This window comes from Rutilus rutilus (assembly GCF_951802725.1).
Source record: "Rutilus rutilus genome assembly, chromosome: 6".
In the NCBI taxonomy this organism is placed as follows: domain Eukaryota; kingdom Metazoa; phylum Chordata; class Actinopteri; order Cypriniformes; family Leuciscidae; genus Rutilus; species Rutilus rutilus.
In genome coordinates, this window is record NC_140214.1 from 24,141,642 (window position 1) to 24,165,834 (window position 24,193).

A 24,193-nucleotide genomic window follows, 5' to 3' on the forward strand; every position below is an offset into this window, starting at 1 on the left:
GTTTATAAGTTATCCAAAAGGCGTATGCTTTTACTCTACTACTCCCCCCTAGAGGCACAGTTTGAAGTTAGTTTTATTCTTGTTGGTTAATGTACAAAAATGCTACTGAAATATTTCTTCTCCATGGTGTTTTGCGATATCTGTTTTGTGTAGGACTAGCCCATTTCCCCCACATAAAAAGAAAAACAATATTTTGGTAAATCATAATCATAAATTATGACATACAAAGTTGAAATTATGACAGAAATTGTCATAATTACACCATCTCATAATTTAGACATTTTATAATATCATAATTGGCTGGGGTTTTCCTGCATTTAATTTTTTTTTGGTGGTCACCAAAATGGATTCTTGTCCCACCAAAGCTTTATTTGGTCATCTAATGTCAGCTGCACTTGTGATGGTGGCATGACACGCTTTATTTATAAGCTTAAAGCGATTAAAACAGTGTGAATAAAAAAAATCGTATTTCTTTGATTGTTAAACATCTAACTTCACATTCTTTGCATTTGTATCAGTTGCCCTTCCCAATAAGATCCAGTGATCTTATCACTGTGCAACAGGTGCACATCAGGCTAGCTTAGCATATTATCTTAGCGTCAATAGAAAACTTATGATATTAATATGTTTTTTTGTTCCAAACCCACTATATAACGTCAGTCAAGTGTTTAAAACAATACCTTGCGTCTCTGTGAGTCTCTATTGTGGACTTTCTGAAGGAGGGCGTCCAGTATGAACACATTACATGATGTGTTTAATGCTCCATAATGCTTTTCAATTAATGTAAATAAATTAATAATAATAATAATAATACTCTTCTCTAAATAAACTTGAATTGAGCACAGTTATGGACTAAAGCCCTGATGTACAGTATAAGGAAAGATGAGAAGTGTACATGGAGTTTTTAATTTTGCATGATTTCTTTTACTTGTGTGGCGGGAATTGGCTTAGTTTTGTTATAATGCTATTCAAATAAACCACATTTTATGTCAACCTGTTAATAATCTAATTAAGTTTTTTAAAGGCTAATCACGTTAAACATCATAGTCACACCTGTGGTCCATCCATCCATCTGTAGGCCTACCGTTTATACATTGTTAGGTCGTGTAATGTATCCCAGCGTCTCAGGAAACAGCCTGGACAGGTGTAGTCCATCAAAGGGCTAGCATAAACAGAAAAATTGTAGTCAAGTTTTTCATATAAATATTACCGTATAACGTAGATGAACAAGACATCAGTCTTTAGTCATTAGTTAGTTTATTCAAATTAACATATGAAGAAAAGTAATGAAAAATAAACTATGTACTTACTTACATGTCTTCATTTTTACACAGTATTGAAGTGGATGACTGTAAAACTGACTCCGTTTTTGAAAAATACCACATTTCCCAGAGTTCATCTGGGCCCAATGAATCCGCCATATTGAGCTCAGCAGAACGCGCTGGCTGGAGAGAGAGTGTTCACAACATTGAAATGTAAGTATGTAAACAGCTGCGTTTGTACAAAAATATATATTTTCTGGTTGTCGAGATTGACGTTTTCATTAGCGCAAAAGGTTTTATATGTCACAATCTCGCCGACACTGAGTTCAAAGTTGATTTAATGCAGCCTGTAAATACAGCATCTGGATTAGCAGAGAGAGTTAGCCGTTAGCTCTACGTTTTCATGACAGCGCAGGAGATAAAACCTTTCCGCTTTATTTTTTTTCTCTTCCGATTACTTCGTTTTGTTTTTGTTCTCCGTTGCTGGAGAGCAGGCACAGTCATTCAAAAGACACGTTGTACGTACAGGAATATGCTTTGTCTATTCAGTGACAAAGAGTTATAAGTGCCTTCAGAAGCTAATTTTAGCCTGCTAGCTCTGTGACTGCAGGGTTAGACAGATTAATGGTTTATTATAGTATGATGATCTAAAACAAAACAAAACAATGCAGAGTTGATGATTGAAGTAAACATGAATAGAGTTTAATGTACGTAATCAGGCGCCAGCTTTCGGCTTAAACCAACGTCATCAGACCATAACATCCCTCAGATGTCAGTTGTCAGAGATGATCATGATGAAAATCACTTTGCTATCCTTGTCCTAAACAAGGATATTTGAACATTGTAAGATCATTGTCTTCAGTAGATTTTTAATAAGTCCTAAATATTTCATCATGTATGGATTTTGACATAAAACATGCTATTATTGTTTTGTTTTGATTCGATATCTCATCACATCATGTAGCTCTTATAGTAGATTTTCAAATTATGTTCTGCACATCATGTCAGTAATGTTTTCTTTGGCTGTTTTTTACAGAGGTGAAGGAGACACAGTGTATGAATATGACACAGACAGTCCAGACGAATGGGGTTCAACCCCTCAGCAAGACATGGGAGCTTAGTCTCTATGAATTACAGAGAACTCCACAGGTAAGAAAATTCACATGCCAATTATTGTACATTTAGTGTGATTCTGACTGTATGCTAGTGCAAGGGGTTTTCAAACTGGGGTCCAGGGACCCCCAGGGGGCTGCAAAGGAGTGACAGGAGGTCCATGGAAAAGTCTAGAGAAAAACTGTAAAAATAAATAAATATGTAATAATAATGATATATTATTTTAATGATAAGAATAAAATAAGTAAATAAATTAAAATGAAAACAAAAAATGTAAAATAAAAAATATTAGTTATATAACAATCTATTAAATTAGATTAAAATAAATGTATTTTTTTATTTTTATTAATATAAATAAAGTCTACAGTTACCACTACATTACTATAGTTAGAGAAAAATAAATAAATAATTATATATATATATATATATATAATGTGACTTAATATATACTAATTGGGGTGATTATCATACATGGGGGTCCGTGGCGCCTAAAACCCATGTGCTAGTGAAACCCTGACGCGAGACGGTTTTGGTAGATGTTGCTTAGTTTTTGACCCTCAATGCCGCTTCTGTGATGTTGTGCTCCTCTAGGAGGCCATCACGGATGGTCTGGAGATCGCCGTGTCCCCGCGCAGCTTACACAGTGAGCTCATGTGTCCCATCTGTCTGGACATGCTGAAGAACACCATGACCACCAAGGAGTGCCTGCACCGCTTCTGTGCCGACTGCATCATCACTGCACTCAGATCGGGGTGGGTTTGTGTTATCCGTAGGATTTATGTGCTCAGATATTGTAATGTACATTTTGTTTGTGGAGTGAACGAATACATGATAGTACCACTGGAGTGTGCATGGTATAATTATATTAAAGTTAACACTAGGGATGCAGCGATTAACCGATTTCATGATTAACCGCACTTAAAAACGTCACGGTTAACTAATAGTAAAGGCTCTGCTAATACAGTGTTTCTGTTGCACTGAATGGAACTGTTGCAACTTGCACAAAAAAAAGAAAACAAAGTTACACCAGCATGAAGTGCCGTGCTTATCAGAGATGAGGAGGCTACTACTACTCTACACACTTGATTAACTATGGCAGAGAAACCAAACCGCAAAGCTTTATTTCCTCCACAGAAACACCTGAAGTCTGCAGTCTGTATCTAGCTGAACCCCCAGAGGGAGTTTAAGGCGACTGTTATTTTAGAACGTATTATTTCCATGCCGATGCGTCATGCAGCCACATTACAGATATGTAGCTATCGCGTTTATTTCGGTTTTCCATTTTTATTCAAAATATTCATAAACATAACTATATCATGAATTAAATAATATATTCCTATTGTCAAATATGTGGAAGTGAATGCGTTGTGTCGTTTAAAGACCTTAATAATTGTCATGTTCGTTGATATAAAGCGTGATGAGTTTGCAATTCAGAGGATCTGTCGGATTTACATCATGTAAATTCATCCATTTTCCCCAAAATACATAAAAGTAAGTGGCCAGTGAACATGGGTCAAGAATAAACTGTTTCATACACAATGTGCATCTGATATGAGTAAAACACATCAAATTATAATTGAAAGGATTAATATTGCAGCTTCCGTAGACTTCAGTCAACGATTCGATTCGATATCACAATGTGTTGCATCCTCAATTTTCAATATTACTGAACATGGCTACGTTTTTGTCAATGAATACAAGCAGTCAGATATATGAACTCCCTTTTTATTTATCTGCTCCAAGAAAGTACACTTCCTGAATGTAGCAAACATCAAACACAACTTAAGTCTGAACACAGCAGACGACAGGACCGTTTAGAACTTATAAACACTAGTAAATAATACTAAAAGTGCATGATACTGTCACATAATGTGCTTTAGTTACAATAACGTGCACTCACACACACATCCAGACTTGCACGCACACACTCGTATGCTCTAAATCAGGGGTTTTCGACTGATTCTGTGCCAGGGACCATCACTCTGACTAACAAGTAATCGGCGGCCCACTATTGTGTGTGTGTAGTGTGTGGATTCCTTTGTCAGATAGCACATCCGGACGTCGAATTGAGGAAATGGCATTTAAAAAAAAAAAAGAAAAGAGTTTGTCATGTCATTTTGCTGTGTACTGAACCTATTCACTGCTCCATCAACGTTTCATGCCAAATCACTATATTTCCTTGTTTAAAATGTACTGCAAGATGCAGTTTCTTTCCAAACCGCGATAAGCGCCGAACCTATTTTTAGCCTAAACGCGATATATCCTCTCGACTAATCAGAATTCTCTCTCTCACCCTCAAATCACTCGCGCGTATCGCGCCAGACGCTCAATTCGCCTCATTCGCGCGTCCGCGCCGCGCTAAACGCCTCATTCGCGATGCAGGACCTCCAGATGCGCGTAAACACGTCTTTACATTGACTTGACATGAAAATCACTTGCGCCAGACGCTCTATTCACGTTTGGTGTGAACGCCACTCACTCACTCACACAAGGTCATGTCGTGATTTGTTTTATGTAAAGCGGACAATGGTTCTACTTTTTATGGGTTCGACACTTTACTGAATGCCAATGTAATTATTGCTGACGGACTTGCCTTTTTTTAAGACAAACTTCTTTATTATGGAAAAAAAGTGATTTTAATAGTGAAATTACGTAGGCTGGAATGCATGTCACGGACCACATGCAATGCCGCCGCGGACCACCGGTTGAAAACCCCTGCTCTAAATGTTAAAATTGTATTTTTTATTACTCGCTTTTGTGTTTCGCCTCCCTTGCAAGCGCATTTGCGCATTTTACGCAAGCGCGAGAAGCGTGTATGTGACGAATGATGTCAGAGAAATGTCACTGGGCTATAATCGATTATGGTCTATTACTGGATTGATGCAGAATCGTCCGCGTTGCATCGATGCAACAATTAATTTCAACACCCCATCGCACCGGTGTGATCGTATGCGTCAATCGCGTTTCAGGGGTGAAGGGGGGACGGATTGCAGCTGAGAGGCGCAAATTAGATCTGAGAGGGCAATGGTTTTTTTTGCTGTATTTCTAATAAATGATTTACCTGTGCACATCATTTTATATATATATATATATATATAATAATTTTTTTTTTTTTTTTTTTTTTATTCATGTGCCCTCGTAATCTTTAATCATTTGTCATTTCTTCTCTGGTTCACAGGAATAAGGAGTGTCCAACATGCAGGAAGAAGCTGGTGTCTAAGCGCTCCCTCCGTCCAGACCCCAACTTTGACGCCCTGATCAGTAAGATCTACCCCAGCAGAGACGAGTACGAAGCCCACCAGGAAAGAGTGTTGGCCCGCATCAGCAAGCACAACAACCAGCAGGCGCTCAGCCACAGTATTGAAGAGGGCTTAAAAATCCAGGCCATGAACAGGTTAGATGGCTGATATACATCCATGTGGAATTTATTCTAATAACATATTCATTTTTGTGAATTCAATAATTGACACAAAGGTTTAGCCTTTTTTTATTCATCTGCTTTTGTTACTGTGTTCCCACTTCCACCACTATACACTGCACTATAGACTGCAGCGGGGGAAGAAGCACCAGATCGAAAATGGCAGCGGGGCAGAGGATAATGGGGACAGTTCACACTGCAGCAATGCATCAGTGCACAGTAACCAAGAGGCCGGGCCCAGCATCAAACGAACCAAAACTTCTGACGACTCGGGACTGGACATGGACAATGCCACAGAGAACGGAGGAGGAGACCTGGCTCTGGACGGGGCCAGCGAGATTGAGCTGGTGTTCCGCCCTCATCCGACGCTGATGGAGAAAGAAGACGCCGCGCAGACAAGGTGGGCCATCTGTTAATCTTTTTACCAACATATATGCAGTTAATTAGTTTTTCTTAACCAAATTTATTGTTGGTTCAGCTGTGTTTTAAGCAGGTTTCTGTTGTTCATTTTATTTAGTCTGAGTTTGAATGTGGAATTTGTTACCAGGTATATTAAGACTTCGGGGAATGCCACAGTGGACCACCTCTCAAAATACTTGGCTGTCAGATTGGCTCTGGAGGAAATGCGCAAGAACCAAGAAGGAAGCCCCATCAACGTAGAGGCAGCCAGTGAAAAACAGTACACCATCTACATCCCTACAGCAAACAACCAGTTCACAGTGAGTTTGGTGCCGCTTCTAATACTAAAGACATCTTGGATTGCACAATATGGTCAAGCAATCAAAATATGATTATTTTAACATATATTACGATAGGATAAACATTTAACATCTGATACTGCTGCTTAGATGTTACACCAATTACAATTTTAATGCAGTTAATTATTAGTTTTCAGTCATGTGACTGACGTGGAGACCTGGAGGGCAAGTCCATAGAACTGTAGCACAGCCCTGTCAATTTTCCATCTGTTTCAAGCCGTGTAAAAACTTTTTTTGGGGCACTTGTGATCAATATACAGCACCCAACGCAATATTTCAGTCACTAAAAACAGCGGGACATTCTAAAACTCTCAAAAAGAAGAGGGAACAATGTTTATTGTGGCTTAATGTATCAAATTCAGTATATACCTTATTGAATGATGCACACTAAATGCTGGCAAGCAGATGAGCCCAGAAAATGAACACAATGCACGAAATTGCATAAGCATTGTCATAATGGTTTTCTAAGGGAAAACACTTAACATGACCGCATCTTTAATGCATTAAGCCACATTATGCATAACATGCAATTTAGTGTTACGCTCATATTCTTGGCACATCTGCTTGTCTTTGTAGTTTGGTCATTCTTATACGAGTGTGACATCACATGAAAACTACTATTACCATTGGACTCCTATTTTTATAAACGTGTCATACATACATTTCATCAGCATGACAGTGTCTCTTTTCCCCCTCACAGGTCCTGAACGGCTCCTTCTCCCTGGAGCTGGTGAGCGAGAAGTACTGGAAAGTCAACAAGCCCATGGAGTTGTACTTCGCCCCAACAAAGGAGCACAAATGAATCCTGTGATACACGAGGGTCCGAGCTGACCCGGGACAGACTGATGGTTCATCCTCTCTTCTCTCTACCTGTTTCTTTCTTTTTTTTTTTTCTCGCTGTTCCTCCTCATCTGGAGTAAAATAGTCTCTGGAGCCCTGGCTCCTCAATAACTGTGGCTGCTTTGATTTGTTTTTTATTGTCTTTTTGTATGAGAACGAGACCAGGGTTGATCATTGGGAATGGGTGGGAGGGCCATGGAAGTCAAACCAGTGTGGATTTGTTTGTATTTTCTCACCCTTTCAGTTGACACAACCATTTCATTGTTTCATGTTGAGTCCTTTTTGAGTCAAGAGGACTCAGACGTTGCCTTCAACATGCCAAAATTTTAGTCAAAATGGATATTGCACCGGTAACACCATGAGGAAATCATTCGAAAGAGTGCTTCATGAAAGACTCTGTCGGAAGGTGGCTTTCATAGCCAATGGCGCTGTTCTTTAATATCAGACTTGACCAATGACGTTCAACAGAACATGTAAGAGATTTTAAGTGCATTTTCTGACACACCACTCCTGTAGCAGCAACATTTGTTCACTAACATGACTGCATCTTGCCACTGTGTACCAGTACAATGTGATGGCTTAGTTCACATGACACTTGTCATGTCACTAGTCTGTACTACTATGTTGGTCGTCAGATGTTTCGGGGATTGTACATACTACATCACTTTATAGAATAACTACCTGGAAAATGTATATTGAAACCTTTGTTTCAACTAGTACCATTTCATAAAAACATAAGTTGGCAGTTGTACATTTGGACCCAGTTTTTGATAGTTGCATTTCATAGACAATTCATCCAAGACATGGAAAAACTTTTTAGAGCATGAAGTACTTTTAGTTTGACATCCTTGGCATACATTTGAGTTAATGTTGTTATTTGGGGAAAAAAAATGTATACAGCGTTCTTTGTTTGGAAAATAAAAAAAAATGTATGCAAATCCTGGTGTCACACTCTTTGTGTCATGCAATGGCTTTCTTTTTTCTTTCTTTTTTTTAAAGAAGTTCTTTGGCACAGTGGAGTAGCAACAACACATCCCCAGCAGGTGGCGCTAGTGCTCAGTTCATTTAAGGCTATGGCAATTAATACAATAGAAAAGAAATTGCCATAGTGTAAAAACATATCACAATACAAATAGCAAATGATTAACTTAAAAGTAGAACATGTTTGTTTTGTACAGTAAGGTGATGTGTCCCACCCAGCTATTTGATCAATTAAAGATAAACCAATAAAAATCGTGCTAATATGATAAAACAATTATTTTCATGTTATTATGACCAATAATATGTATTTTTTTATTATTTTGTCAAAAACTAAAACACAAATCAGTCATAAAAAAAAAAAAAAAGTGAATCAAGGCATCGTAAGAATGTACAGCATGAAAATGGATATTAATTTTGATATTTGGTAAAATGTGCGTTTTAAATATTAACTTTAAAGTGAGTGTTAGATGCTGCATATATTATAGGTCAGGTCATGTGGCACTCAGTTTTGGCTGCATTTTCCCCAAAGACTTCTTTTTCTTTCCTTCTTGTCATTCATCTCTCTTAAGTGGACTATGAGACTTGTGGTCATAGTGGCTGGTGTCATTTATTCTTCTACGAGCTCAGCATGTTCTTTATGATGCTTTATGATGAATCAGACTAAATCAGTGTTTGGTCAAACTCACTCTTGCTTTATTAATTCACAGCTGCCTTGTAACTCGAGGCTCATAAATTAATTTTGTTCACACTCTTGTGCACATATATTGGCCCAAGTAGTATTTATGAAAATATTGTCTTTTTCCACAGAAAAGAAAAAGTTATACAGGTTTGGAACGACGAGAGAGTGAGCAAATGATGACAGAATTTTCATTTTTGGGTGAACTATTCTTTTAAGTATTTAAAATGTATGAATGCATTAGATGTCAAAGTATCAGATCAAGGGTCATTTATTTTAAAGAAAGATAACAATCCAACCTTCCAAGCAAATCTTTTGCAGACAAGATTTTTTGCTCAGTTTAACATGTTCATAGTTAATGTGATGAACTCAACTGGTGCTTACTAGAACTGAAAAGATATCTTAATACTGCCACTAAAAATCAATTTGATACCAAGTTTTTGGTCAAAATATCTCAGGAAAGACGTTCTGAGTCTGAGAAAAGATATAGCATCACTTGGTTTGATATTTTGTTTTCTAGTCCAAAATACATAATGTCGAAATCATTTTCGACGCACGCTGTATATTGGTGAAACATCTGATTCATGGACTGATTCACAAATATCTGTCTCACCTTCTTAGTTCCTGCACCCTGAAGCTTAAAGCCCAATTTATACTTCTGCGTCGAACTCACGCCGTAGCTACGTCGTAGGCTGTGTGTAGCGCGCGTACCCTTCGGCGTACCCGACGTGCACCTCTCCAAAAATGTAACGACGCGTCAACTCTACGCGGACGCAAGCGCTGTGATTGGTCTGCTAGGACCGCTCCCTCGGGTTTCACATGCTCCCTCTTCAAGTGTAATTGCGTGCCGACGCATAAGTATAAATCAGCCTGAGACTGTGATATTTCACTAGCGGCCTACTCCTACCTACCAGTCGTTTATGTGTCAAGAAGAGAGATTCAGGCAGGCCTGTCAGTGTCAGTTCTGCATAGTTTGATATGCAGCCATTCAGAATGGATTTTTACAGCCTCACAGCGAGGAGGCAGCTGACCCTCACTCGCAGTCTCAGAAATGTGTTTTTACTAGCGCTCTCAGGGCGGTCTTGAACTTAATGCGGTCGGGGTCGTGGCAGGGGCCGCTTACACCCCGCTGCCTTGAAAGGGCTGAGAGCTGCTACCTCCCACATCAAAAGATGGCCAATGCATTTGTAAAAGCCCCTGACAGTATGCCCAGATAACCTTAAGCACTCTGGCATTTTCACAGATCAAAAATGATCTCTGTGGACCATTCGGTGTTGACGTTTGACAGATACTGAAAGAGTCTGTTTAACTCTTGGTCGTCAGAAGTATATTAGCATGAATGTCCACATTCTTTAGATTAGTTGGCATCTGCTCATGTGTTTGCTTGTTGTTAGTTCATCTGATGCTCACAGCTTTCATAAACAGATGTAAGCATGAGATTAGAAAACCTATTAATATGCTGATGATGTTAATTTTAAGTTGGTCAATAATCGGTTGTCATTACGTCGTCAGGACTCGTAGTTTGACGCCGCCTGCCACTCAACGGTTTGGAGATGGCAACACTGTGCAGATATTTCCTGGCAGTTAGCTGACTTTAGTGTAAGTGTGTGTTTGGAGAGTTGAGAGCTGGTTGAGTTGAGAACATTCTTGGGCTGGTTCCTCATGCACTACGCTGAACAATCAGATATTCATGCTTTGACACACAGTGAGGAACAGGAACCGCATCCCCTGTCTGTGATTAAAGCCTCCATTCACTTTTGTATTATTTTGTGGTCAGAATTTCTGTGCAAAGTTCCAGCATCCAGTGGAAAACATTTATCAGAGCAGAAGCAATTATAGCAGCAATGTTCATGGTTTTGAAATTACTAGAATGGTGTTTGACTGTCCAGAAACTTTTGACCATGTCTCATCTATGCAGAATCTATGCTCATCTATACAGTGTTCATGCTGTGATACAGTACATGATATAGCAACAGACTTAGTCTGTAAGTCTAATAACTAAATGAATACATTCATATATCATTTTCTATATTAAAAATTATAAATATATGTTTATATCCCTATATAGCCATCTCTGCCTGATCTCTGGGAATTTCTGGGGAAATATATAATAAATATAAATTTATAGTATATAGTATATATATATTCAGTATATCAGACTACATGAAATAATATATATATATATATACAAGGAATTAATTAAAAAAATTTTTTAGCCATTTACGTTCATGTTTTTCACTTCAGCATCTGGAAGAGAAAACTTCCGGAAACGCTTGGTCACAGACTACACACCACAACTGATGAAATATTCTCTGTATAAACAAGTTTCTCTAACTATCTGATGCCCTGTGTGGTTTAACCTTCTTGCTGCTGCCATCTATCTTCTAGTATTTTATCATGTTCCCGGACTAACTGTTTAGTTTATCATGTGCAAATATTGTTGGTAAGCACATGTTCTTCACGTTCAAGCCACAAAACCTTTTTCAACACTGTTCAATAAAGTTTCACTCTGTTCTGAATCAAGCCTGCTTGGCCAATTAGATAGCAGTACAAAATGTGCTGTGTTGTGATTGGTGCTCTGTATGTGAATGCTTCCAACACTTTCTTCCTTTGTTTAGGGGGCGATAGAAACTCTTGGGCCAAATCTGAGCGTCTGGGCACCATGCCACCATTTGGGCATTTGGGACAATTGTTGGTGTGCTGTTGCTACAAGGTGTTTTTTGACTTCCTAAATCAGAGGAACTTCACAGAGGAACGCTGTGTTCACTATAAATCACGTGACAGCCTGAAGCCATTTCTTTAGCAGATCATGTGCCACACGTACACATAGCTTATCTGTGTAGATGTGATTTATGACGTTCAGAAAGAAATATTTTCTAGCATAGAAAGCGTGAGGAACTGTGTCCTAATGTGACACAATATGTTATTTTTCTTTGTTACTTTCACATTCAATGGAAATTCTTGAAGTATTTGTTTGAATCACATCATGAAAAGAAAACTGGAAGAGTTAATGACTAACAGCTCAACCTAAAAGTTACATCATAACTATTCATTCATTCTAAACATTTATTCTAATTTCAGGAAAATTGGTATTTTAATATTTAGTTATCATTCTGTTCTATTTAGTTAAACATTTGAATAACAAACTAAATATTGGAAGTCATTAAACAAAGAATAGCCTATATTTCCTGATTCCAGTAACCTTTTTGTTATACATTAACTTGAATGGACACTTTTCAGAATATGTATATATTCTATGTCCATGAAGGACGCATTCTTAGCAATAATCATATCACTTCTGAATTTTGATAGGCCTATAGACAACCATTAGAATAAATGTTCTTCACTTCTACTCTCTGAACAGTCTGCATAGTTAGTAATGAGTCCCAGAATTACTTTTTTCACCCATGGGATGTGGATGCTTAACAGCTTGAGCAAAGGGGATTCATCTGAACTAAAACCAGACGCTGCATAATAAGTTGCCTTCTGGGACTGGGACTGTGAGCCATACATAACCAACTGAATTGAAATACACACAAAAGAGTTTCTGACCATACACATTTTTATATATATGTAAAAAAATCTTTCTGAAAGCGATTCCAACGATACTGTTCCTCTGTGTTCTAAGGGGCAAAGCACTGAAAGTGCGTAGGCACCTATTGAAATTGTTGCCGTTCTCCTTCTTCCGTTTCTTCTTCTTCCGTATGGAAGTCTATGGCAGCCCATAGAACTGCTTGCGGGAAAGTAATGAAATTTGGCACACTGATAGAGGATAGGCTGAACAGACACCATAGCAAATGTGGAGTCTCTAACTCAATCCTTCCAGCGCCACCAACTGTCCAAAGTTTCACTCATGTTTATGCTAATAACTTTTGAACCATAAGGGCTAGAAACAACTTTTTCCCACTGATTCCTTGGGGCAAGACGATTCGATTGCATCATTTGACGTCATTTTGCGTCATGTAAATCTTTCCGCCATTTAGATTTTTTTTAAAAACCTACTTTTTTGAACTCGTCCTAGATGGTTGCTCCGATTTCACAAAAATTGAACCAGATCATCTTCATACCATGGCAACAAAAAGTTATGGAATTCAAGTTGATTCATCAAACCGGTCTTGAATACTGTGCAAACTAATTTTACGTAGCGCTTGCAAAAACAGACGTAAGGCTGTATCTCCGCAACGCTTTATCGTATTCAAACCAAACTTGGTAGCTTACGTCATCACAAGCATGACTTGAGGCTACATGCTGCGTTTCGGCGCAGCGCCACCTACTGGTCCGGAGATACGAATAATTGTTATTTTTGGTTATAAATTCTAAACGATTTGTCCAAAAATCATAAAAGTGGTCTCGTTAGATTCAGGGCGTCATGCCGAGTTGACTGACATCCAATTTTTCCATATCGGCCATTTTGAATTTTGTACTAAAATGCTGTATTTTATGAATGCATGAACGTATCGTTACAAAACTTGGTATGGGTCTAAGGTTGCCAACTGTCCCGAATTAGGCGGGACGTCCCGTATTTTGGGCCTAATTTATTTGTCCCGTGCGTGACCTCCCGTGTCCCGTTTTTTGACAAGCTGATAAACCACTGACTGATACAACAGCAACAGCAGCAGTGCTGACCACGACACTTGAGAATGATCACCGACACCTGTCATCATCCAATCACTGCTTTTTTGAATCACTGTTTTGAGACAAATCATTGTTTGATTTGCGAACATCCTCTGCCGTCCGGTCGCTTCCGCTTCAAGCCGGACTCGTCTCGCGCTAACGGTAATTTCCTTTCACTGTCCACGTTTTGATTTCGGCTAATCAATTTTGGCGAATGCAAACAACGTGATTATTGTTCATGAGTCTAACATCCAGCCACGCAAGAAAACATGTAATCTACCTGAGGGAATAATATGCTCAAAAAACATTTCTGATTATTATTAATGTTTTAAAGCTTTTAGAAAGTACATAGAAAGCTTTTGTAACATTATCTTAACTGTCACTTTTGATTAATGTAATGCATCCTTGCTGAATAAAAGTAGGCAATTACTTTCTTTATTTTTTTCCCCAAAAAATAATCTTACTAACCCCAAACTTTTGAACTGTAAGCCTAGTGTATAATGTTAAAAAAGCTTTCTATTTTAGATAAATGCTGTTATTTTGAACTATGGTTTGTTTGTAATGTGACTTTTTTCATGTATGACATTAAAATTATTTTTAGAATTAAATACATAAATAGGTTAAGCAATACAAATGTGTTTATGTCTGATAACCTTTTAAACACAAACTTAACTGCAGACACTGAAATGACGTACACTGTGTGATACAGTACAAATATTTTGAGTGTCCCTCATTTTCCTATAAATAACCACGATTGTCCCGCATTTTCCTTTTCTGAAGTTGGCAACCCTATATGGGTCATCGGCTCGATGCTTTGAAAGAGTCTGAAAAGTTTCGGACCAAAATTATTTACATGCTTATAACTTTGGATTTGGTTGACTTATTTTCACGGGAGTCATCTCCTTACATTCCTGAATGTTTTTAGTATTCATATTTTTAGTTACTGTATATATATGCCTACAATTTTGCCTAAAATCATCTTTAAATGTCTTTCATTTCTCTTAGTTGCAGTTGGTCTGACACTCCCAGCCATGTTGGCATATCTTATTGTCTTTGCGCTTGGCCCCGATAATTGCTGCTTGCTTGCAGCTATATTTATCATTTTAATTGCTGTGTGGATTTTGCTGTTCTCTCAGAGTTAAGGCGCATTCACACCAATAATGATAACTATGAAGATAACTGTAACTGTAATCATGTTGGCATCCACACCAACAAACATAACGAAGTAACAGTAAAAAGTCTAAAATTGAATAAAGTAATCAAATGTAAAATAACACTGAATATAATCTTCACTGTACAAATTAAAAGGTTAATCCTTATTAAAGTTACAAAAACGTTATTCAGTGAAGAGCAGGGACTGATTTATTTGTCTTTTGTAGTTTGATTGACATAGACAGACAAACAGACAGACTTTAAGACTAATGATTGGATCCAATATAATGATACACATGCCTTGTGCCAATTGTCTTTCTCTACTGTTTACATTCACTTAAAGGGATAGTTCACCCAAAAAGGAAACTTAGCCAATGATTTACTCACCCTGAAGCCATCCTAGGTGAATGTGACATTGGAGTTATATTAAAAAAATGTCCTGGCTCTTCCAAGCTTTATAATGGGAGTGAATGGGTTTTTGTTTTTTGGAAGTCCATCAAAGCACATTCATTCACGATGAAAGTGTTCCATGCGGCCCAGGGGGGTCCATAAAGGCCTTCTGGAGTGAAGTGATGCATTCGTGTAAGAAAAATATCCATATTTAAAACTTTATTGACTAAAATAACTAGCTTCCGGTACTATAGGCGGGGGTATGCATCGATTTACGGCGAAAGAGTCAAGACTAAACTGACCTTGATGCACAACGTAGCTTATTGACGAACGCGGTTGCCCAGCCCTGTTTGCTTGAACCGCGAGACATCAAAGCTTATGCTACTCATACATCGTCAAGTGTTACTCTTTTGGTGCAAGTCAACTTGCGAAGGCCGTCTGCTGGAAGCTAGTTATTGCGCTTCGGGTGTGTGCGCTCACAAAACTTCTCACACAGTGCGCGCCAGTTCTCTTTCACTCGAATGCTTAAATTGGAAAAGGCTTGAAAATGCCTGCAAATGATAAACTTTCGTGACCATGCATGCAGGCTGCAGCACTTAAAAAAAAAAAAAAAAAAAAAAAAAAAAAAAAGATTAATCGAAAAATCTACTTTTTTTTTTTACAATGCCCTCTTCCCCAATTCCTCCTCCCACTATGATACCAACTTCCATTACCTCTGGCAAACTTCTTAAAACTGCACTCGATGATTCATTTATTGTAAATGAATTATTTTTCTAATCATTCACTCACATTTCAGCAAAACTCTGGAAAAGTACTGTAATGCCTATGTAAATCAGGGCTGCCGGTGACACACTCTGATTCCTGTTGTAGGCTACTCCTGAAAAAGATGAAGATTTTGTTACATTTGAACTTGGAATACACTAAAACAATTTAGTGGATTCGACGGGTTTTTGTGGTTGTAAGTTAACTATAATAAAAAATCCTAATTTGACCCTCACATGAATGAATGGAATGAGAGGATTTATTTTTAATTCGCCAAACAGTTAATTTGCTCCATATAGATAAGGCCTTTATTATTAGCCTACTTAAAATTAATTGATTAATAAAAGTTAATTAAAAACTGATTAGGCTATAATAATTTCATGAAATAACAGAAAGTGAATGATGAACACTTTTTTACGAAATGACATAGCTTTATTAGTCTACATGGACATATAAAATAGGAAGAATCGAAAATATTTGGTCAACATGTAAAAGGGTACAAAATCTAATTTTTCAGTATATCACACTAGCACATTTAATTACTAGTAACAACACATTTCTGTCCTCAGATAGGCTAGCTCTCTGCTTGAGGGTGGAGCATGGCTAGGTGAGGTCTCAAGAACTATGGAAGGTCACATGATGCAAATACGTTGACCTTGCCTTTTGTTTCAGTATAACTGTCTAAGTCACTGACACTCGATTTACAGCTGCAAAGTTTTAAAAAAGAAAGCATGAATCACACTGCCTGTGTGAACGTGATAGATTAAACCAGCAATAAGAATCCAAGCAAATTATAAAGGATGCTATCTGGAAAACACAAAACGTTCTAAAAATGTTCTTTTTAAGTTTTATTTTAAGTTTTATTACCATAAAATAACGTCCCCTGAACGTTCTGGGAACCAAAAATTGTTAGCTGGGTAGGTACTGATAGCATAATGAAGTTAATATAGGCCAGCGTTATCTACAGAAAGATAAAGTGGGATTTAGACTGGAGGCTCATTGGAGGAACAAATGAACTCTAAGAGCTGAGGAAAGCTATTAAAGAGAGGAGAGGTGAACAGTTAACCTCACATCTTCTAGAGTTTTTATTTTGTGGGCTCGGGACTCTAACCGTGTCATTTCCTGTTTATCACACACCTGTTCTTAGGCCGACTGTCAGCACATTCATCCTGGTAATAGAGTGAAAGAACAATGTATAATAGCAGCCTGTAAATAGCAGTGTCAGTAAGAGCAAGCATTTGAGGCATCTTACGTTATGCATTAAGGTCTTTAAATGCTGTGCTCACAGGCACTTCCTGTCTTATGTAAGAAACCACAACTATGGAAAATGGCATGGCTTACATAATCCCCTCAGACAAAACACAGCACTGAAAGGTTTTAGTGTGCTGTTGTATTTGCTAGATGCTTTTTATATATAAATAACTTCAAAATGTGGTTGTATCATTAAAAGTATCAAGGTAAATGTTTCAAGACTCTCAATGGAGAGACGTGTTATCAAGCAGACTTGTCTTTCATGTTTCATGGGAGCCTTACAGTATGGATGGAAATTGAGACACCCAATCTACTTCAAGTTGAAATGGTTTATTAATTTTTGCACCTTTTTTTGAACCAAAAGTAAAACAAAATCATTTACAACATTTCAAATGAACGAGATGAGACATTTATTGGTGTTAAGTGGCATTATCATCATTGGCTTCTTTAGCATAAAGCAGACATAGATAAGCATCTAGTTAAAAACAAGCCTGTGGCACAGATTCATTCATAACTGAATGTATGCTTGTCAGTATCATATATTAGACACTTAGATAAGTTGTATAAAAATGCTATAAAAAGGCAAAAGATACAATTCCACTGAAGCATTGTGGCTCCATTTAAGATGAGCTTAAACTAAGTATTCTGTGGTCTAAGACTTTCCAACTATACATATATAGATTGTATCTTCAATAAGCAAGGCCATCATCAATAATCAATCATCGTCAAATCACTCATAAGCACTGCGTCTGACTGCAGCAAGTCGTGAACCTTTGCCACAGTTCATATTATAACAATCTAATAAACCTGTTCTCATTACATTAACCTTACTGTCTCCATTTTACTCCAGGTACTGGCTTTGATAGCGAAACAACAAATAAAAAATAAAATAAAAAGAGAAAGAAATTTATTTACATAGTAATTATGCAATATGCAAAGGCTTTATGTTGCTTTGGGCAACCCTATATGAGCATCTATCAGAGTTCTCTCTCCTCAGCACCTAAACAAACAGATGAACATCAGTCAAATTCAATCACATCACATAACAATGTGTCATATTGAGGAAGGGATCCTGACACCCTTCAGTTCTTAGCTAATGCCTCTATAAACGGGCTCCACTCATTCTTCTCTGGGTCATACACCTCCATGGTGTTGAGAAACTCATTGCCATCAAAGCCCCCGACAGCACAGAGCACACCGTTCACTAAAGCCAGCCCTGCGTTGCTTCGTGCTGACGTCATGCTGCCTAACATTCTCCACTCGTTATTGGCTGGGTCATAGACCTCCACACAGCGCAGAGCGTGAGAGCCGTCAAATCCTCCGACCACAAAGAGCTTCCCTGAAAGCAGTTGGAAATAACTTGATGAAGAAATTAAGAAAAGTCCTGAATTTAACAAGCTTAAGTCATTTTCCTACCAGTAAGAATTTATAACCATGTTGGACTAGATGGAAATCTATACACCACCTATTTTGTCTCCAATTACCTTCATACACAGCCACACCAGCCCCCCGACGGGCCACGTTCATGGGGGCCACCAGGGTCCACGTGTTGTTGTCTGGGTTGTAGCGCTCTACTGAGTTTAAGCAGTTCCAGGACTCAGCGCCACCAATCACGTACACAAATCCATTTAGCTCGCACACTGCCGCCTGGTGCCTCCCTAAACACAGAAGAGAGACAACGCACAGTGAACCACACGTTCAGGTTTGTACAATACAAATCAAAGTTATTTCAGAACATAAAAGTGAATTGACATACTTATGTTGAGGGGTGCACAGCTGGTCCACATTTTTGTCACTGGGTCAAAGGAGTCACAATTCTTCAAGCCCTTTCGGCCACAGGGATCAGATCCACCCACCACAAAAAGCTTGTTTTGCAAGGAACACACACCTGAGAAGAAACAAGAAAAGCGATTATTATTTACCCCTTAATCAGAACACCCCCTGTTTGATATGTCCCTACTAGTACTGATGATTTTTTCCTCAGTCTTAAGATAATATACAATCTATATAAATTACGTTTCCTCTGTTTTTACTAATGAACAGCGCATAATATTAAATGTTATTTATTACTATATTACAATAATATAACATACTGTAACATAATAAAGTACAGTGGCATTTATGTGGAGACAATAATAAAGCAAAGTAATTTTTTGTTTTAATGATTCACTGAAACTGACATTTTGAACTTGGTCAAAGAAATGAATCAAACTTGGTACATCATTCAAAAACGCCTATCAGTAGTACTTTTTTTTTCCATTAAATTGATCTAAAGTGACACTAAAGCATTATAATGTTACAAAAGATTTCTGTTTCAAATAAATGCCGTTCATGTGAACGTCGAAAAATCCTGAAAAAAAAAAAAAAGAAAAAAAAAAAAAGTGTATATCAGTTTCAACAAAAATATTAAACTGATTTCAACACTGTCACTGATAATAAGAAAAGTTTCTTGAGCATCAAATCTGAATGTTTGAATGATTACTAGAGTAATTATTTTTTTTACTGTATTATTTTACATTTGTGAGCATAACAGACTTCTTTCAAAAACATTTAAGACTTTTGAACTGTAGTGTAACTTAGAAATGAAATAAAAATGTTCAACTCTTACATAATTTAACACAGAAGTTTCAATCAGACAAAGTAGTACAATGACTTGGTCTTTAGGACGAACAAAAAGCTCATTCAAATCCATTACAAATATTCACTGTATTGTCCGGCAGGAAGTGATGCATACCTGCATTGCAACGGTTGGTGCGGAGCTCAGGAACTTGAGTCCACTCGTCAGCCTTGGGGTTGTACATCTCTCCACAGCTCAGCTCATCTGAGTGACCGTTGGAGCCGCCCATCACATACAGCTCACCCTTAGAAAATAACCATTCATTTAGCTCTAATGACAGCTCCAGAAATGCTACTTTAGGATTGGAAACCATGCACTGTCTTTACCATTAGCACAGCCATCTGGAAGCGAGCCCGTGGAGTGCGCATGGGAGCAATGAAAGTCCAGCAGTCCTTCTTTGAGTCATAACACTCCACTGTCCTCAAGCACTCTTCTCTGTTGTAGCCACCTGGACAGATAATATGTACATCACATCTTCACAAACCTGTGACCTGCTCCTGTTTCCATCTATGACAATGTGCTGTGTCATGCTGCTATGTGGTTCTTTTGTTTTTGGATTTGCTCTTCTCCAGCTCCACCACTATCAACACTCTGAATGTTTGTTTTACAAAATTTGCATGAATGACATTATATAGCCCACATGACATCTGTGCATGTTCTGCTCTGATAATAAAGAGGAGAAAAAAAATAAATAAATAGATTTAAATATGTAAAATGATAAATGCTTAAAAGCATGTTGAAGGGAGCTGAGAAATAATACACTTTTACTGGAAGCTAAATGTAACTTAATTGAGTTAAAAGTCTAAAAATGCAATAAGTTGTTTTGTTTCCTTTAAAGACCCCCTGTGTGTGTGAAGACATTTTTCTCACAGGAAAAACCTTTTAAATATATAATTTTGGTGATCAAACAATGAGTTTTGGGGATACAATTATTGTCTACAGGGTGACTTTAACGGTTACTTCATTCTTTGGCCATGCGTACCTGCAGCAATGAGCTTGCGGTCCAGTTCAGCGGTTCCCAGTCCTGAACGAGCGTAATGCATGGGCTTTAAAAGCTTCTCCTGTAGATCTTCTGGTTGAGCCTCGAAGCTTGGGCTCTTCAGCACACATGGTGTAGCAGATGGGGAAGTATGAGGACTAGTGCGGCCATGCAGGGAGATCACACACAGTATGCCTCTCAGAACAGCCAGACACAGGTATCCATTGTCTGCAAAAGACATCTCGTTAATTTAAACACTAAAAACTGGGTTCTCACTAAAATCTAGGATTTTTCTAGTAGATACGGATAAAAAAAATAAAAATAAAAATAAAAAAACACAAACTGGAAATTTTAGAGCAGAGTAAAAATAACTTAATTTAAAAAACTTAATTTCCTGATCTAGGAAACATAACCATAGGGACCCTGCATAAATAGCTATGGAATTTTCTAGCATGAAAGTTTAAGAAAAGAGATAGGTGAAGCACTATCGACTTACTGGTGGTCTTCTCTGATGCAATGTACTTCCATTCGTGCTTGTTGAACTGGCTGATGGAGGGAGAGAGGCTGCCAGAGGCGCCTGAGCTCATCTCGTCTCTCTCTCGAGGAGGCTTCTTCTGCAAAACCAAACCAGGCAGCTCTAAACCTGCCCAAACTTCACCCCCTACCTCTACCGCATGCATACAGACTTGGGGCCAAAGCTTAAACCCATTCCATCCAGTGCCAATACCACCATTTAAGGGGTCTTCCACAGTGCAAACACAGCTAAGACAGATGGTGGTTTACTGGTCTGCCTTTTAGTGCAAACCACCTGAAACATGATCAAATGGCAGCCATGCTATTTTACAGCAGAGAAGGCAGCGCACTGGAAGGGGAGGACTGAAAACCAGTCATGTACCTGCACAAACTGGATGTGGTCATCCTCAGAGCTGCAGACCTCTGCATGCCCCTCAAGCAGGCTCCCATCATGTAATTTGTGATCTGCTGAGTAGTACAGCGTTTGCACCTGCAACAACAAAACACCAACAAGACCCATGTGGGTGTTTCCATAACAAGAACAAAGCAATGTTCTGCCTTGTTCCTTGAAGCAGTAGAGTCAGCTGCTATGAGGGAGGCCCTTGATAACTGTGTGCTGCCTGGGCCTTGAGGGAACAATGACCTTTCGCATGTCTGCGGTCACTGTGATTGTGGAAATTGCTGGAAGGAGAGATCGTTCCTACAATAAGTTACTTCACTTTGGGTCAAAGAGCTATCTAAACAAATGATCGCTGCACAGTGGGATTGGAAAAAAAGCTGCAACGCTCTCAGGAACACTGCACAGATGGGAGCACATGGCTTTTGGTAGGTTGACTTAGTACCACTGATGGTTGGGATCTTGCATTCTTCTTCAGGGCTGGACAAATCTGCTGTTGGCGTGTATACTAAACCTACAGGAGATATGGGGAGATCAATGGGGAGGACCAGCAATTAGAATCAAATTTAATAATAGTTCAAAAAGCCCTGTTGGGGAGAAAATGTTAAGTTACAAAGTCAATACAGTTAAGGGAACGAAAGCGAAGGGGGAAGATCAGACTGAACATAGTTTGTTCGGCTCACCTGGAAAACCGTTCAGTTTTTCAGTATTTTGAGGAGCACGTACTGCAAAATTTACAAGGTTAAGGGCAAAACTTTGGGGACAGGGGAAGGGGGGAACCCGAGTCAACCTTTGAACAGAAATTCAGGAGACATGAGCAAAGTGAAAGGAAAGGGTACGTATAAAGCCATAATACTGACCTCTTCCATTAGTTTCTCCAGGGGATATCCATTCTTCCACAGGCTGCGCTGCACCCAGCTTATCACCTTTGAGTACAGTTTGCCATTACCAGGCAAGTTCAGGTTCTCCTCTAGCATCACCTCCAGCTATATAGACACAGTTATGAATGCAATTATACAAAAAAACATTTAGTAGTAACTTATTTTAAATAGATATAGATAGATAGACATACTTTTAGTCTAGGAAGTTTAAGGAAATCATCCTGTTCTGAGATCTCCTGAAGATGGTCCTGGATATAACCATCAATCTTGCCCAGAAGCCGCCCATCAGCCATGCTACTCGCAAAATTGCGGTATGAAATGGCACTTTGGGAGTCCATTTTTGATAGCAGGTAGTCTCCACAGATCTGCAAAATAGGATTCAGGATATCAGGGAACAGTAAAGTAGTCTATACATTAGAGAGTTCTGACCATTTAAATGCCTGCACATACCTGTCTGACTCTCTCCAATTTGAGCTTCTTTGCTGCAGAATACACATCTCTGACCAGATCTGTATCTGCCTTCAGTCTGTCAACAGGGGAATACAGGGATTTATGATACCTGTATGTCCTTGACATTATACATGTGTAATAAAAAGTTTAAATGCCAAGTGAATATACGTACTGCGCTGTGTAGGCATAGTTCAGCAAGATCTCCACAGCATCAGGGTTGAGGTCATCAAATTTAACCAGTGAAATCCCACCCTGTGGCTCAGAGTCAGCATTGAAGATTTCAAAGAGGCAAGGACTGCAGCAGGCCAGCACAGCCTTATGGGCCATAAGCTCATGTCCACAGACCTGTAGAACCACCACCATTATAAAGAATGTTATGAGTGGGTACAGAGAGCCTTATACAAAAGTTTGGGGTCAGTAAGATACTGTTTGAAAGAAATGAATATTTATTCAACGAGGATGCATTCAATTAGAGCTGAATAATTAATTGTTGTGATCTTGATTAAAACTAGGTCTATTAAACCTTTAACACACACTCAAATCTGCATCGGCGCTGCCGCTGAGACAAAGAGAGCCGTTGTCATGGTATGAAACAGTTTCACAAACTGTTATTATTTCTGTTACAATAGTTCAAATAATCACAGAAGTACTGGGATAAAAGTGTATAGTTTGGATATAACCATTGGTCTACGGTAGCGGTAAAAATAAATACCCCAGTAGGTGGCGACATGTGACTTTAATTTGTCATTGAATTGTTCATTCAAGAGATTTGTTTGAGTTTTTTTATAAGCGAGTCATTGAATCATTCATTCAAACTTTAATTCATCAAAATCAAATATTTTTTTAAATAGACTGCAGCAACTAACATTTTGCCAATGTTATTTTGTTGTCTATTTAGATCTCCATTTTAAGCAAAAATAAACAATTAAAGTTCTCCAGAATCATGCAATTCTACATTAAATTGATCAAAAGTGAAAGCAAAGACATTCAAAATGTTACAAAAGATAAATAGGTCAAACACATACTGTTCTTCTGAACTGAATATTCAAAGAATCCTGACAATTTATCATCACAGTTTCCACAAAAATATTATCTTGCACAACTTTTAAACATTGAGAAATGTTTCTTGAGCAGCAAAT

At 38.3% G+C, this 24,193-nt stretch overlaps 2 protein-coding genes across 2 annotated transcripts in view; one reads left to right on the plus strand and one right to left on the minus strand.

The window, feature by feature from the left end:
- Nucleotides 1–1,121: 1,121 nt before the first annotated feature.
- On the plus strand, nt 1,122–8,329 carry rnf2 (ring finger protein 2). Its single transcript, XM_084411491.1, has 7 exons — nt 1,122–1,475; nt 2,299–2,411; nt 2,967–3,127; nt 5,554–5,769; nt 5,921–6,193; nt 6,341–6,512; nt 7,252–8,329. Exons 2-7 carry the CDS (start codon nt 2,319–2,321, stop codon nt 7,351–7,353), a joined length of 1,017 nt encoding a protein of 338 aa, XP_084267617.1. The 5' UTR covers nt 1,122–1,475; nt 2,299–2,318; the 3' UTR covers nt 7,354–8,329.
- A 9,202-nt stretch (nt 8,330–17,531) lies between these two features.
- The window catches only part of ivns1abpb (influenza virus NS1A binding protein b), a 9,569-nt gene continuing 2,907 nt past the window's right edge, over nt 17,532–24,193 (minus strand). The window contains exons 4-15 of the mRNA XM_084411324.1: nt 23,227–23,399; nt 23,055–23,130; nt 22,796–22,969; nt 22,584–22,709; nt 21,709–21,816; nt 21,310–21,427; nt 20,817–21,041; nt 20,161–20,282; nt 19,952–20,078; nt 18,974–19,105; nt 18,702–18,875; nt 17,532–18,556 (exon numbers count right to left, since the gene is read on the minus strand). Of these exons, the coding sequence (XP_084267450.1) occupies nt 18,300–18,556; nt 18,702–18,875; nt 18,974–19,105; nt 19,952–20,078; nt 20,161–20,282; nt 20,817–21,041; nt 21,310–21,427; nt 21,709–21,816; nt 22,584–22,709; nt 22,796–22,969; nt 23,055–23,130; nt 23,227–23,399 (1,812 nt within the window). The 3' untranslated portion in view covers nt 17,532–18,299. The remainder of the gene's footprint in view (nt 18,557–18,701; nt 18,876–18,973; nt 19,106–19,951; nt 20,079–20,160; nt 20,283–20,816; nt 21,042–21,309; nt 21,428–21,708; nt 21,817–22,583; nt 22,710–22,795; nt 22,970–23,054; nt 23,131–23,226; nt 23,400–24,193) is intronic.